The 14,584-nt window shown below is 39.4% G+C and overlaps 1 protein-coding gene across 1 annotated transcript in view; it reads right to left on the reverse strand.

Annotated features, from left to right (window-relative positions):
* Positions 1 to 7,576: 7,576 nt before the first annotated feature.
* The window catches only part of LOC104408078 (thiamin pyrophosphokinase 1-like), a gene marked incomplete at both ends in the record, with an annotated part of 54,001 nt that continues 46,993 nt past the window's right edge, over positions 7,577 to 14,584 (reverse strand). The window contains one exon of the mRNA XM_010017559.1: positions 7,577 to 7,672. Coding sequence (XP_010015861.1) covers positions 7,577 to 7,672 — 96 coding nt within the window. The remainder of the gene's footprint in view (positions 7,673 to 14,584) is intronic.

Consider the following 14,584-nt stretch of genomic DNA (forward strand, 5'->3'; position numbering starts at 1 on the left):
TCAACACTGTAAGAGGTGAGATCCTTTCCCGTGGCTTTATAAACCAGATGCGTCTTTTCTTTAAAATTAATTTTCCACCTATTTTTATTTCCATTCTGTCAAGTTTAGGTATCAGATTTTAAGGAAAGAATCACAGGGAAAACATCCCGTACAAAATGGTCTAGTGTGAGGTGTCCCTGCCCATGGCAGGGGGGTTGGAACTAGATGATCTTAAGGTCCTCTCCAACCCTAACTATTCCATGAAAATACAGAAAATGGAAAAATCTCCATTTGCATTAAAGGGTGATGTTGGTGGTTGATTTATTTAATCTGGTAAGAATTAATGGCTCGGGCGCTTTCCCTGCATATCTTAACATTTAGCAGTGAAGTCGGTATAAAGGATGCCACAAATAACACAGAGCTGCGGGGCATCCTCTCTCTCTCCGGCAGCAGCACTGCAGAGGACATGATGACAAGAGGCAGTTGTGCCTAACCAGGGCGAGATGTTAGCTCTGCTATTTAAAAAGTTTAAACTTGAGTTCACACAGGTCTGAAGATCTCCCAATAGGTCCCCGCAGAACAGTAATATTTTCAGCTGGTCTGAACATTAATCTTCATGATGAACAAGGGGATAATAGCCTGTCCTATTATACTCAAGGGACAGATAGAAGATCTGAAACTAAAGACAGAAAATGTTTCTGGTGTCTCTCAGGCCCTATTCTGCAAATGGTTCCTCTTACGAGTGATTTCACTGAATACTTGGGCAGTACAGAGTGAATTTCTTTTTTATTTTTCCATGGAAGTGCAGTTTTGCAGAAGGAAGTCTTAGAATTTGGTTTTTTCTTGTGTTGAAGGAAGTAGGTTAGGATCTTGGATGTCAATTTTCCTTTTCAGAGTAGGTTTGGTATTTATAGCAGGTAGGCTAAACATAGCCTGAATAATATCAGACTACACCCATTATAGAATCTGTTTTATTTTTCTATGCTGTCCCCTAGACCATATTAATTTAGCCGTGTGCTTAAAAAGAAATGAAGCATGATTTCTTAAACTGGAGGCGCTTGTGAAGCTGTAAACATTTTATGCACACATTTAATCTGCACAAAATATTGAGCTTTAATTGTTCAATGCTTAGTTATGCAGTTGTTTAAAAGGGAAGCTCAATGGGTTCTTTAGGCAAGCTGAAGAGACCATCCCCTGAGTCTCCTCCTTAGCAGTGACAAAGTCAAATTAAAAGGTAGCTGATTAAAAAGAGTGTGAGCATCAGAACTGGCAAATCCTGGCTGACAGTGCAGCTCTGCCATGAAAACCTTTCAGTCCCTACCTCTGCTGAGCTTGTGCTACTGCCTTTTTAATGGTGGGAATACTGTAGGGAATACTCTGAAAAGGTAAACTGGCATCCAAGATCCCAACCAACTTCCAACAAACAAAAATCAATGCATTGTCCACAAATCCCACTCTGCTTCTGCTTTTTTTTTTTAATTATTTTCATAGAGCAAATACAGACTCCAGTGGAGTACACAAGGACTACATAGGAAAAATTTTCAGTATGTGATGTGCTGTGTTCTTGTAGACATCCATTTTGCATGAAATTATTCCAACACAAAGATCCTCAGTGTGTCTTGATGCCCACAGCTGTAGTGGAACAGGTAGACAGCCTGCTTCCTTTGCATGAAATTAGGTTGTTTCTCTTTGGGAACTGACTAGTTCTGATATCCTATATTAGAAGAAATGTACTTTGCCATACCAGTACAATGGGAAGCCCCAAAATAATTCAACAGTAGGAAAGATGGGTTAGATACTACACTGCTGGAAGGCGCATTTGGACCTTAGAGTCAAAATAATCATCACTCAAGAATACGTCTATACACCACATAGGAGGGATTTATTCCTGTTGAAAGTTACTATGAAATTCTATATTTTATAAGTGGGAATTTTCAGGAAACACTTTAGATCCATTTGTTTCTGACAGAAAGGTTCATGAAGAGGATTACTATTAATAACTCATGAAAACCTTTTGATACAGCACTTGACAGTATAGAAACCTTTTTATTACACATATTTAACTTCCTCTAAAATAAATCTCATTTGCATTTTCTATTCTCCTCCTGTGAGGCATTAAGAAGAAAAACTGAACAGTGCCACCAAAACGAAATACGTTCATTCTTAGCCCTGTCTCCTGTATAGAATTTGGAGGTAGAGCCACAAACTTCAAGCTCCTTGTAAAAGCTTCACACTCCAGTTCCATACCAGCTTTGGGATCTTCCAGACTGCTTCTCCCCCTGTTTATTTAGTTACTTCCCTGTTCCCAAATCCTTGTAATAGCCTGTCCTCATTCCTAGGCTTTCCTTTAAAAGTCACTTCTGCTGCTGTTCTGGGTGTCCAAAAGTTTTCAGAAATGAAAACAAGTAGTGATCTGGCATGAAATGTCCTGATTTTCATTTTAAAGTATTTTCTGGTTTCCTTCAGGGTCTTTTTCTTTGTGTAAAGACAAACCGGGGTGCTTAACCTGTCTGAACACTGCATAGCTGAAGGTGGTACATGAACATCACTTCACTGTCTTTCCTTCAGCACTTTATAAACACAGGACTTGGCTAACATGGTGTTTAGTTTAGCCTCCCTCAACTGAAAAGAAAGCAGACTGATTTGATGCTTTCTTTAAAAGAGCGAAGAGAAGGATGCTTGCATTCACTTAAAAGAAGTAATATCCCAGACTGCTGATAGATTGAACCTTTAAAGTGTAATTTTAAAATGGAAATGTTAGTACAGTATCCCTTTACTGCAAAGGGGTTTTAGGAAGAGTTGGTTTGGATTTCTTCACTTTTCATCTTGACACTGATGCTTTTATCAATTTAAACACACTAACATTAAACCACTAGAAGGCATGTAGGTTTCAATAAAATTCATTTTTTATATCTTCAGCCCATATAACCAAATGAGCTGCTTTAACTTTTTTTTAAGCAGAAAAGATAATAAAGTTAAATGAAAAGTCCCAGAGTTTAGTTTTAAGACTAAATGGTATTTTAGATGAAACACTTAAAGAAAGCAGAGTTTGTAACTGTGAGATAAATATAATAGCTTAAATCTATCTTTATGTTACGAGGATTCTTCTTGGAACTCCATTATTGATATACACACTTCCACTTCTCACTGGTGTGAGCTGCAATAAGCTGCCAGTGAGTCAAACCAGGGACACTGTTATGAAAAAAGCACTTGATGAAGACTGGGAATAGGCGGATCCTCCCCAACTGTACCACTATCATTCTGGGAGACTCTGGACAAGTTGTTTCTGTATTTCTGCTCTCCAGTCTGCAAATTGAAGATAGTAATGTTCACTTTTAATGCAAGATGTGTTGATCTCTAAATAAGAGATACTGTAAGCATGCCTACCACTTTGCCAGTTCAATTGTTTTCTTGAAATAGCTTGTGTTACACGAGAGAAAAGTAAGAACAGAAAGTAGAACCAGACAGAAGTTACTGTAAATAAGTTTACTTGAAGGTCTTGTAATGAAGAAAGGAAAGTACCCACATAACCACAGAATGGATAAAATAGTGATTAAAGCGGTAAAGCAAAATGTGCACACCTAAGCGTTCAATAGACCATAAACAATGGAAAAGAAACACACAGCAGAAATAAAGACAGAGTTATTAAGACATTAAAAAAGCATCAAATAAGGCCAGGAAGGTATAATGTAAGAAAATGTGTGCGGTTATATACATCCATGTGCGTGCATGCATACTCACAGTCATGCAGAAAGAGAAAGAGAAATATTTAACAGCCTCTAGGTTGGAAAGAAACTTCAGGAGTCACATTCTGTTGGTGGTATTTCACTGCTTCACCCATCCAATACAATGCGATTCACAAATGAATTTAGGGCTGTGGAGAGGGAAAATTAAGACTGATTCTAGCTTGCACATATAAAGGGTACTGCTTGTTCTAACATTCACTGCAGTATGTAATTACTGCTTGTTCTAATATTCACTGCAGTATGTAATTATAAATACATATAATTAGGTGACTTAGATTATCACAAAATGACCCCAGTGCTGCTTTCTGCATGACTTGGCTATGCAGCCAAAATATGCAGTGTAAACCAGAAATGAGTGACCCTGAGGATTCAGAAACTACTGTAAGAAATTTTGAGACATAGGAAAAAACAGTTATGAATTTGGTTAATTATTCTAGAAGACAGATTTACAGATAACAAGGTGGTTTTCTTCCAGATTTGCATCTCAGTTGATTGTCAACTCCGATTGCATCTTTTCTTACAGTAAAGGCATTTCTAAGGCCTTTTCTTGAACCGATTTCTCCAACAACTAGTAAAATCTGAACTAAGTTGCAGCCTTCTCTCCAGTGGGGACACTGAGAGTCTATCTCACCTTCACTCCCACTCAGGTGACCTCTGAGAAAGCTGTTGAACATTATTATTTTTCACTACTTTATTCCAATATCAAGCGCTATTTGGGTGAGCAGGAAGGGAGAAGAGGAGGAAGATGGAGGTGCAGAGCCATGGAAAGTAAACTACACAAACTTGAATTCCTTTGGAACAAAGTATTGTCTCCATGTGTTCATGTGAGCTCAGAAAACTCCATGACACAGAGCTTCCACAGAGGTGATTGACAGATCAGAGCAGAAATTTTATCCATTCAGTGTATCAGATAAGTGATAACTTACTCTCTAACCAACAGAGAAACATCTGTTTCATATATCTCAGCTCCTTACAGTTGAATTTAATCCAGATAAACTGTCACAGGATTGTATATACATTGAATATAATTAATTTCCTAGTTTAACATACTGCTACCCAGAAAGAGCAGCAAATACAGCATGACTGTGGTATCAATATATTTTTTTTTAAAGATACCAAAGAGATACTTTCCTTGTTTAGTAACTTCAACTATAAATCATAGGGAAACAGATTTGTGGTGTCTCTCTCAATACTCCTCTTTGACAAGTGCTCTGGATAAGCCAGACAATGGGTAAAAATCAAAGCTGGAACCAGGGAGACATATTCCACCTATTTAATACTCTCAGTTAAAAGGAAAGCTTTTATGATACTTCTTTCCAGAAGGGAAAACACTGTCATTGTGACATGGAAATTTGTACTTTGGGCCAAAACTGCCAATGCAGATGAAGAAGCACTTCTCTAACCAGTTCTAGATTTCAGACCCTGGACCTTCCTTTCTTCCCAATTGTATGTGCTTCCTAGGTGACCAGAGAATTCAATGGTAGCTTTCTTCTCTGAAGAAATTGCATTCTCCTCAAACATTTTAGATCTATGGCTTGAACGGTCTGCTTTCTTACCAATTCGCATTTTGGATGCCAGCATGTTACCATACAAATGCAGGTGTTTAAAGAGGCTGGAGTTTCAGAGGGGCATTTATAAACTGAGGCCAGCATAGGTTGCAAGCACTCAATCTCTGTGGTACTAGGAGACCAGGCATCAAGCTAAGCATTGCATAATGACATCCAGAAGAAGCACCAAGCCTTCGACTAATGAATGATACCTAATACTCTGAAAATAGGGCAAATTGGAACCCAAACTAGCTATTTATGCAATTGTGATACAGTTTTCAGCTCCACTTGCTTAAGTTTCACATATTTGCCTACATTGAATCAACAACTTTTTGGAAGTCCCTATGTCAGAATATGAAGACGACCAAAAATAGAAATGCATGCCTTGCTAGTGTGCATGAATCAGCTCATAGCATCTAAGGTTTTATGAAACAGACACTGCAAGCAAGAAGCAGGTAGGGTTTAATGAGCACAGTACTTAACTTGAGAAAACATATCTGTGCTACTTCTTGCACCTCTGAAAAACTCCCAATTGTATTTAAACCACATCTTACATGTAACTGAACTAAAATCTTACGTTTAGTGCATTGGCATGAACTGTGCAATTACTGCAATTACACTCTGGCTTGTACTTTACAAAATATCAAGGATTACAATACAGTATCCATTAGCCAACTTAACAGGGCTTTACCCAGAGGAGTGACCGAAGAATTCGAAGTTTTACGAATAGGCTACTTATAGTTGAAACACATCTGTAGCTGTCATGTTCCCATTGCTCTTATTTTAACCACACATTGATTATTTATTATAAAACCTCTTGTGATAGCTTAAAAAAAAAAAAAAATCCCTCTATAGTAATAGCTGGGATTTGATAATGAACTGAATGCAGGAAACACTCAAGTTCTCCGGGGTAATTCTGTTAAGAGGGAAGCACCTTACTCGCCAAAGTCAAAACAAATCCTAGGTGTAGGTGGCTCATCTGTTCCAGTGGCACCCATTATCCTTCATGCCCTAGTTGGGAAGCTACCCTTCTGTGCTCTTGTAATGATAAATTATAGGGGGAAAAAAACTACCATGTAAAGGGTTTCCTGACTCACAGCAAGACAGTTAAGAGAAGTGTATAGGGAAACCCCTCTCTGTCTATACTGATCAGGGAGAAAAACCCTGATGAACAACAGTATGTATTCAGGGTGGCAAGACGAGACACAATTGCAGATGGGCATTGTGCAACAGCACTCTGAAATGTCCCATATTTCCTTTAGAAGATCAAGACATTTCATAATAGTTTAAGCAAAATCAGGTTAATTATTTATCAGCCCGGAAGGAGGAGAGTAAAGAAAGAGGGAGTGGTATTGGCATTTCCATCTCTTGCTGCTTTGGTGGAGTACAGTGATCTCAGGAAGTCAGGCAACTTTCCTATCCTGCTACAATGAAAATGGGAAAAGAGGAGGTTTACACATCTCCTTCCATCATGTACTGCTGTTTTCTTTTTTTTACATGTCTATTTCCCTCACTATTGGTAAGAGGATGCAGCAGCTCTTTCCTCTCACCTATAGTACAGAGGGGAAGAGAGACCTCAGCCCTTACGAACGACTGCTTTATGGGGAGGAAAGGGCAGCAATCCCAAAAGCACATCTGCCATCAACTCATTCTGCTGGAAATACCTGAGGAATTTTAACTTCACATCTCAGAGAGACAAAAAAAAGTGGGCTTCCAAAACCAAACTATGGAATGGGAGGAGGAACATTGCCTCCTTTTGCCTTCGAATGAAATGAGCAGCTGGCAACTCCATATGGCTCCTTTTAAGTTTAGTACGCTGCTTGCTCTGCAAAGGTTCCTTTTGATTCCAGGGGAACTTTTTGAAGAAGGAGATATTGCTTACCATATGTAATGTTGGCAGGATGATTGCCTCCCCCCGCAACTCACCTTTGGGAAGGCAGAGGAAGGAGATGAACATCAAGGCTCAGTGTGCCAAGACTTGAAAATATATTTACATGCCAAAGTGGGACTCTTGCTTTGAACACCAGCCACCACAGCTCTTCTGCACTTTGGGTAGTTCATTAACAGAAATCAATACAAGCTGCCTTTTAAGAAAGCCAACCCTTGTTCATTGACACACTGTGTAATTCCTCTTAGCAGAAGCATCAATGCTTACAAGGTATGCAGTAAATTATGGCAAAACCACAGAATGGTAAGGCTACAGAAAACAGTTTCATTTCAGTGCAAACTTACAAAATTAACCAAAACACATTGAGAGGAAGAGTAATTAGTAAGAACCAGAGACAAAAGATGTGTTGCCCTTACCTGGAGGCCCTTCTTCTCTATCTTTTTCTGGAGTATCTGAAGGCACTTGGTGAAATCTGTGAGGTCCTGGTTCATCGTCTCGATTAGTTCACATCCCTAGTGAAGAAGCAGAAAAATGGATAGAAAAACCCCGTGTCAGTCATCTTTCACTTACAGAAACTAATGTTGTCTTTGGTGAAATTAACTGCAGTCAACATGTCTTAAAGTCTCTGCGTGGAGATAAAGAATTAACTAAAAGACTGTTACCCTTACAGAGCCCAAAGACCTAAGTCCCAACTGAACACATTATTATGAAAGAATGGTTTAATAGGCACATAGGTAGATATTCAAAACCCATCTAGTACGTTTGTGAGTTTGGATAAGCATGTTCTACGGTGCTTTGCTGGATGGACAAGTTTTGTTGTAGTGAGCCCCAGGTGATGAGGAAAATAACTGTCCTCTGGTGCTGCTGTTTCTATGTTTATGCTACATATATTCAAATGTATATAAACATAAGCACACCAAAGTGTTCAGGCTTCCCAGAACCAGTGCAGTTGTACCAGTTAATCTGCTTTATATGACAATTTCCTTGCAGTGGAGTAATATGGATGAAAGCGTGTTAACATGGAGAAAAGCAGGAGTTCAGGTTTCTTAATTGAGAGCTAAAGCAATTCCTAAGTCTCTGATAAAAAGCTGAATAAGGAAAAGTGGAGTATATCTGCCATATAAAGTCACTACTCAAAGAGATTAAGGATACAGAATACCCAATACAGCATTGTAAATTAAAATAAGAACCATACATGCTAGATTTAGAGGTTCCCCCTCCTACAACTTCAGGATCCCCTTAAAAGCCTCCTAGCTTTGTCTTTATCTGACAGATTTTGTTTCTGCTATGTACAGTAACAACTGATAAGAGAGAAGCATTCAGACTACAGAATCTTTGTATGTGTGCGTGTCCATTCTTCTGTTACATGAGAAAAACACACCAACATATTAAAGTTCCCTCTACCTTAGTGGTAAAAATGAAGTACAGAAGACTGATTTCCCAGATCAGTGCATGGATGGAGTTTAGTGGGTTGCATGCAACAAAATAATAAGCCTCCAACAGCAAGATACACACTATCATTGAAATGCTTCCCCACAGAACAAGAATGAATATAAAACCAAGCAACACAGTAGGGGATTTGGATGAAGTGGAAGGGATAAGGGAAGATATATCAGAAAGCTTTTTATTATACCACTTCTCCTTCCTCAAAACCTTCAGAAAGGAAACCTGATTAAAAGCAGTAGCCTTTCTGATACCTGATACTGCTCTAAATACCTTTTCAAGCAGTAATAACAGGCTGGCCAAGGTGAAGCATCATATAGCTGTAACAGCTCATATGATCAAAGACCTCCCTTGCTGAAGCGAAGCTGCTGCCCCCACGAAGAGGCTGGGGAAGATGCAGCTACAGCCTGGACTCAGTGGTAAGCATCAAACAACCTGAAGAGCTGCCATGTCTCCTTTCACCAGGAAAGACCAAAACATAACACTGATAGGGGGAGAAGGGACACAAGCCATCTGGAGTCTGTAATGAACAGCGAGTTGAACACCATCAGCCAGAGACGCCAAAGGATCCCAAGAAAAGTATAGGGATGTTCGGGCCCACCCAGAAAGCTCAAAATTGGTTCTGTGAACTACTGAAGGGAATTTGTTAATCAAAGCCACTCTAAATGAAAAGAGGTCTCATTCGCTAAGAACAGGGTGCTCTCAGACAGTCTCGTTATTGGCATTGATAGTGGCAAGAGAGACCAAGCTGTTGGAAACTGTGAACAGACAGAACCTCCCCAGTCTTTCACAATCAGCCTTTGAACAGCACAAGAACATGACAGACGAAGACTAAATCAATGGCAGGGACAGCTACTGCTGAGCTTGAGAGAAGAGACAGAACCTGAGCTCTTAAACTAGCAGGAAAGAAGGAAGATCTTTTATCTTTTGCCAGGGCCATAGCTTGGCTTCACAGCACTGGTAGAAATGGTTTATAGATACTAATTTATAAAGAAAAGATTTAACCCTCACTCTCCCCTAGCACTTTGAAATACTCCTTCCCACAGTCATTAACAAACCTGATCTCCTCCTTGGACAGTCAAGGTTTGGTAGCTGCAGGTAGGCTGCAATTCTGCTTTCCACGCAGGGAAGACCAAATTGTCTGGGTTTTTATATTTATTTTTTTTTAAGTGCTGACCTACAACAGCTTAAATTATTATTTATTATTTTATGCTTTCTACTGTTAAAAGTATTTCACTGGAAGTTAGTTCTTGACTAGCTTCTCAGGGCATTCTTTGATAAGAAAAATACTTCAGAGCAACTACAAGGCAAGGTAACATCAGCATGGCGGCTGCAGAGCACCGACTGTCACTTACTGCAGCTCCAGAAGAACATATGGACATCCTACTTTTCAGCCCTGTTACCATATCCTGAAACTGTTCAGTCACTGTCCACACCTGATACACACAAGTACTACTGTAGATCATACTGAAAAATGTTGACAGTGTCACCACTTCCTTCAAATTAGTTTATTTTTCCACATCAAGCAGATAACCATTTCTGAAATGAGCAGAGACTTTAGATCTCCTTTTGCCACAGTGGCAAAGAGACTCGCATGGTCAGGACGTGCTGGGGAAGAGGACAGGCAGCAGCACTTGCATCTTCCTGCATCATTTTTACAGCCAAGCTGGAATTAGTGTCTGTGCAGTTCATGTTCACTGATGGTAAGAGAGTTTAAGATAAACCTGTTGCTCCTGACATATCAAATACAGTATTTTATAACCAAAGAATTGGACGACAGTTCAAATGCAGTTCTTGTCAACCTTCACCATATTACTCCCAAATGACAAAAGTCTTCAAGACAGAGCTTTCTAATGCAGCCAGGGTTTAATGAAAGGACAGTAGAACTACTGCAAGGTAGGCAATACGGCTTGTAGCTTTACAAGTACCTGCTCAACTTAATAACATTAACCTTTGGTAAGAAAGTTAAAAGCCAAATACAACATTAAGAAAGGTTAGAAAACTCAATACCACACAGCAGGAAAGAAAACAATAGATTGCTTCTGATGACAATATAACTTTGCTGAGTGACAGGATGAGACACACAGATTTAGGCTTTGGCTGTTCTGTCTTATTATAGCAGTTATGGAAGGCACATTGCTAAAGGAGGAGTGTGCCAGACACATATAATAGGATTATTGAACCCTGTATTTCAGACAGACACACAAATCAGACAGGCACTGAAATGTCAATCTGAACATCTCAGCATTTCTCCCATTTTTAGAAACATTCAGCATCACAGCATGTTGTGTATTTGAAGAAAGCAGTGTGTAGGTGTCCGTTCCCCCATGTCCTTATTAATCTCTTCTTAAAAGAAAGTCATGTTTGTTCTTCCTCTAATCTTTCTGAGCATGAGAGTATAATTAGGACAGAATACATAAAATACTCTAATTTGTACTCTATCTCCAAGACTCTCCTAATGGCAAGCCATTCAATTCTAGTTTTTGAAGCCTGTGTCTGGCTGTGCTCACTAAGTGCACCAGTGATGTCCGGATCAGGCTTTTAACAATTCCTGTTGCACTGAGGCTCAATTTTGAGGTACCAGTTTCAACACATGCTCTTATGTATAGTGTTAATGACGGACACAGGATAACCATATATCCTCAAGTTAAAAGAGAAGGAGGGAGACAGCTTGTAAAGCTTTTCAAAACCACAGCACAGTTTAAGGAATCTATATAAATTAAATCGTATTTCTAAACACTCTTCTTCCCCTAGACCACACTTGCCCTCTCACCTGCCCAAAGCTAGTGAATCCAATACCTCACATAGCAACTGAGTAAGAACCATAGATTCACAGAACTATTTCAGTTGGAAGGGACTTTTCAAAGTCATCTGTTCCAGCCTCTCACTCAGAGTAGGTCAGATGTATGTAGGTTGCTCATGGCCCTTTACAGTCTAGGTTGAGCACCTCCCAGAATGGAGACTCCACAACTTCTCTGAGCAGCCTCTTTCAGTGCCCCACTCCTCTGGTATCCTCTTCCACTTTTGCCCATTCAGAGAATAATCCTCAACTTCCACATTCTTCATATACTACCTGCAGTCACCTGAATGTTTTGAGCCCCCAAACCATTTTCATACCCAAATATGCAGGCAAGTACTCACATTCTGAATTGGACTCAATGCAGTTGATAATGAAAACCAGCCGTAGGAAAAAGCATACACGGATGCAAGCAAAGTGCTGCTCTAGATAAGGCACCAACAAACAGAAAGGGACTACAGGGTCTGACTGCAGGTCTTGGACCAGGCTTAGCAAAGAAGATGAACATGTGGATGCACAATCAAGTTCAACAGATGACAGACATCATGTTCTGCCACCTTATCTATAATAGAAGAGTGATGTTATATGAGACCAGAGCATTCAATCAGTGTCAGAAACAAAAAAACCTAACTAGTTTGGGAAACATTTCCTGCAGAGATGACAGTCACTTACACAGTGGTTGTCTCTACTGTTGACCCCATGTTTCACAGCTGATCCAAAACATTTCCTAAAATGGAAACCAGGACTAGCATGGGACAAAGATGGAGCAGGCAAGAATGTCATAAGGTTTCCAAAAACATTTAAAAGAGACAGGACTGGAGAAAGACAAAACAAGAACATTTAGCTTGAGCTACTGATAGGCATAAAGGCTTCATAGATTTCATCAGTCTTTAGTAGCTTATGGCCTGTAGGTAGTAAGATGGCATCAAAACCACAGAGCTAGTTTCTATAAGAAACCAACAGGAAATTATTGAGTTGAACCCTTCTGCATTTTGGGAGTAGGGTTCAAGTATGGAAGGCAAAGCAGTTCACCGATTTCTTTTGGGAATTTCGAATACTGCTGAACAACAAGTATTGAACAGCTTCTCTTCTGATCAGCTTAATTGTATGAATTACCTTTTGATTTCAGTAGTAGAGAACAAAACAAATATGTGTAATTGGTGAAAATGATTTTGGATATATAAATAGCCAAAAATACATAATTAAGTTAAATGCATTTTCTTTCAGTATTTGGACTCAAGTTTGGCTGACTGCTTAGTATCAGCACAAAGCTCAAACTGTACAGATTGCTTGGCCTTCAGTCCTGGGTGAATGATGTTTTCACTTGTCCAATTGCACATTAAATGGCACTGCCACTCAGATTAACTAAAAGAATTTATTAATACTGTTGAAGCATAAGCACTGGAAGCCAAATAACTGAAATCCACTCTCAACTGGAAAATTGAAATGAAAGCCCCATTACTGAAAAACAAACCAAGAACGCTTCAGTTTGACCATCACTTCTAACTTTATATAATACCATTGATTTATTAAATAAGAACTATGTGGTGACATGAAAATAAAACAGTAAATATATGTAAACATATGCACACCCCCACAAACCAACAGCTACATGAACTTGTCAAATTTGACAAGTGTTAAGAAGAGATTAAAAAATAAGAGCTCTCTAGTTGAAACTTTGGACTGCAGCAGCTGCAGCCTCTCCTCCCTTCCCCTATTTCCATTTTGATACGGTCTTTTTCAAAGTAAGTGAAATGTTTCCTGGTTTTGGTTTTGATGAGGCAGCATGTGGCTTCTGGTGGAGGGTAGCTTTGTTATACCATACATTTGATGTTGAGATAGCAGCAATGAGAGTTCTGCATTAATGAGGTTGCTCCCTTTTGAAATAAAAGTCTATTGTTCATTAAGTCATGGCAATTACTTAAAATGAACAAAATATGAGTCTGTTTAGTTGGTATTTGACCAATACCAAAGAAAGCCAACATGCCTTCTTTGCCAAAGAAACCAAACCCAAGCAAAAAACAAAAAAGAACCAAAAACTGTTAATATTCCCTTTGCTGGATAAATTCCGTGTTTATACACACACACACACACACACACACACACTGGATGGAATAAATCTTCTGATTTATTGAGTTTGGTGAATGAAAGCAAACAGCTTAAATACTCACCCACAGGTCAGAAAGTGCACTAAAATATAAATCATTGCAACACCTTTATCAGAAGACCACTGACATCTTTTAAAACTTTTAAATAAAGCGGAAAAGTAAGTATGTTGCATGAGAAAACAGGCAGAAAGGTCTGTCAGGAGCTGCAGTCTTATCTGTACAATCCATATCTCTCCATACCCATTTCTGGCATTTAAACAGTAGACCCACATTTCTACATCCCTGTGCAACCCAGACATGTTATTTCTCCAATCTCATGATTATAACAGAGCACAGTGCAGAAGTGACAGCCACCTGCTATTTTTGGATCTTCTCTGAAATATCCCTTATGTGCCCTTCCTTCTCTGAAAAACAAAGATTCAGAGAGAGGAGTTCTAATTGATGGTCACACTCCCTCTGTAATCAGCACTGGGAAAAGCTTTTGTCTAACAAGCTGATTGGGCCCTTTGGATCCTAACCTAATGATAGGACCAATTATGGTACCTTGCTTTTCTTGGAAAATAACTTGGGAACAGGAATTGCTCTCTATCTGTGTGCATTTATGTATGAAGAGATGAGGTAGCTCGTGTAAGGGAAATCAGAGTGCTGGAACAGCACCAGTCTCTGACAGAAGGGATGCACATGCCACCCAGACATGTCGATGAGAGTCTGTCTTGTTGACCTGGATGCACTTTGAACCAAGACTAAGAAATGCATCATATCTAAAATGCTGTAACTACACTTAAAGACATATTAAAACTAATACTGCCTTTGGCACTTGCACCAGTGACAAAGCAAATAAGAGTCAAGCACTCTCCTGAAATAAAACAGGAAATAGAAAAGCTGTCCCAGCCACAAATGCTATGCTCCACAAAGCTGAACAAATAGGGCATGCAGCATTCCTTGCAATTCAACCATCTGAGGTAGCTTTTATGAGATGGGAGGAAGCGAGAGGTTATCTGCATTTCAAATCCCACAACACTTTATGCACAGTAAGGAAACTGGGTTTTGGTTTGGGTTTGGGGGGGGTGGGTGGG

The sequence above is a fragment of the Nestor notabilis genome, unplaced genomic scaffold (genome assembly GCF_000696875.1).
Source record: "Nestor notabilis isolate BGI_N333 unplaced genomic scaffold, ASM69687v1 scaffold2187, whole genome shotgun sequence".
Taxonomy (NCBI): Eukaryota; Metazoa; Chordata; class Aves; order Psittaciformes; family Psittacidae; genus Nestor; species Nestor notabilis.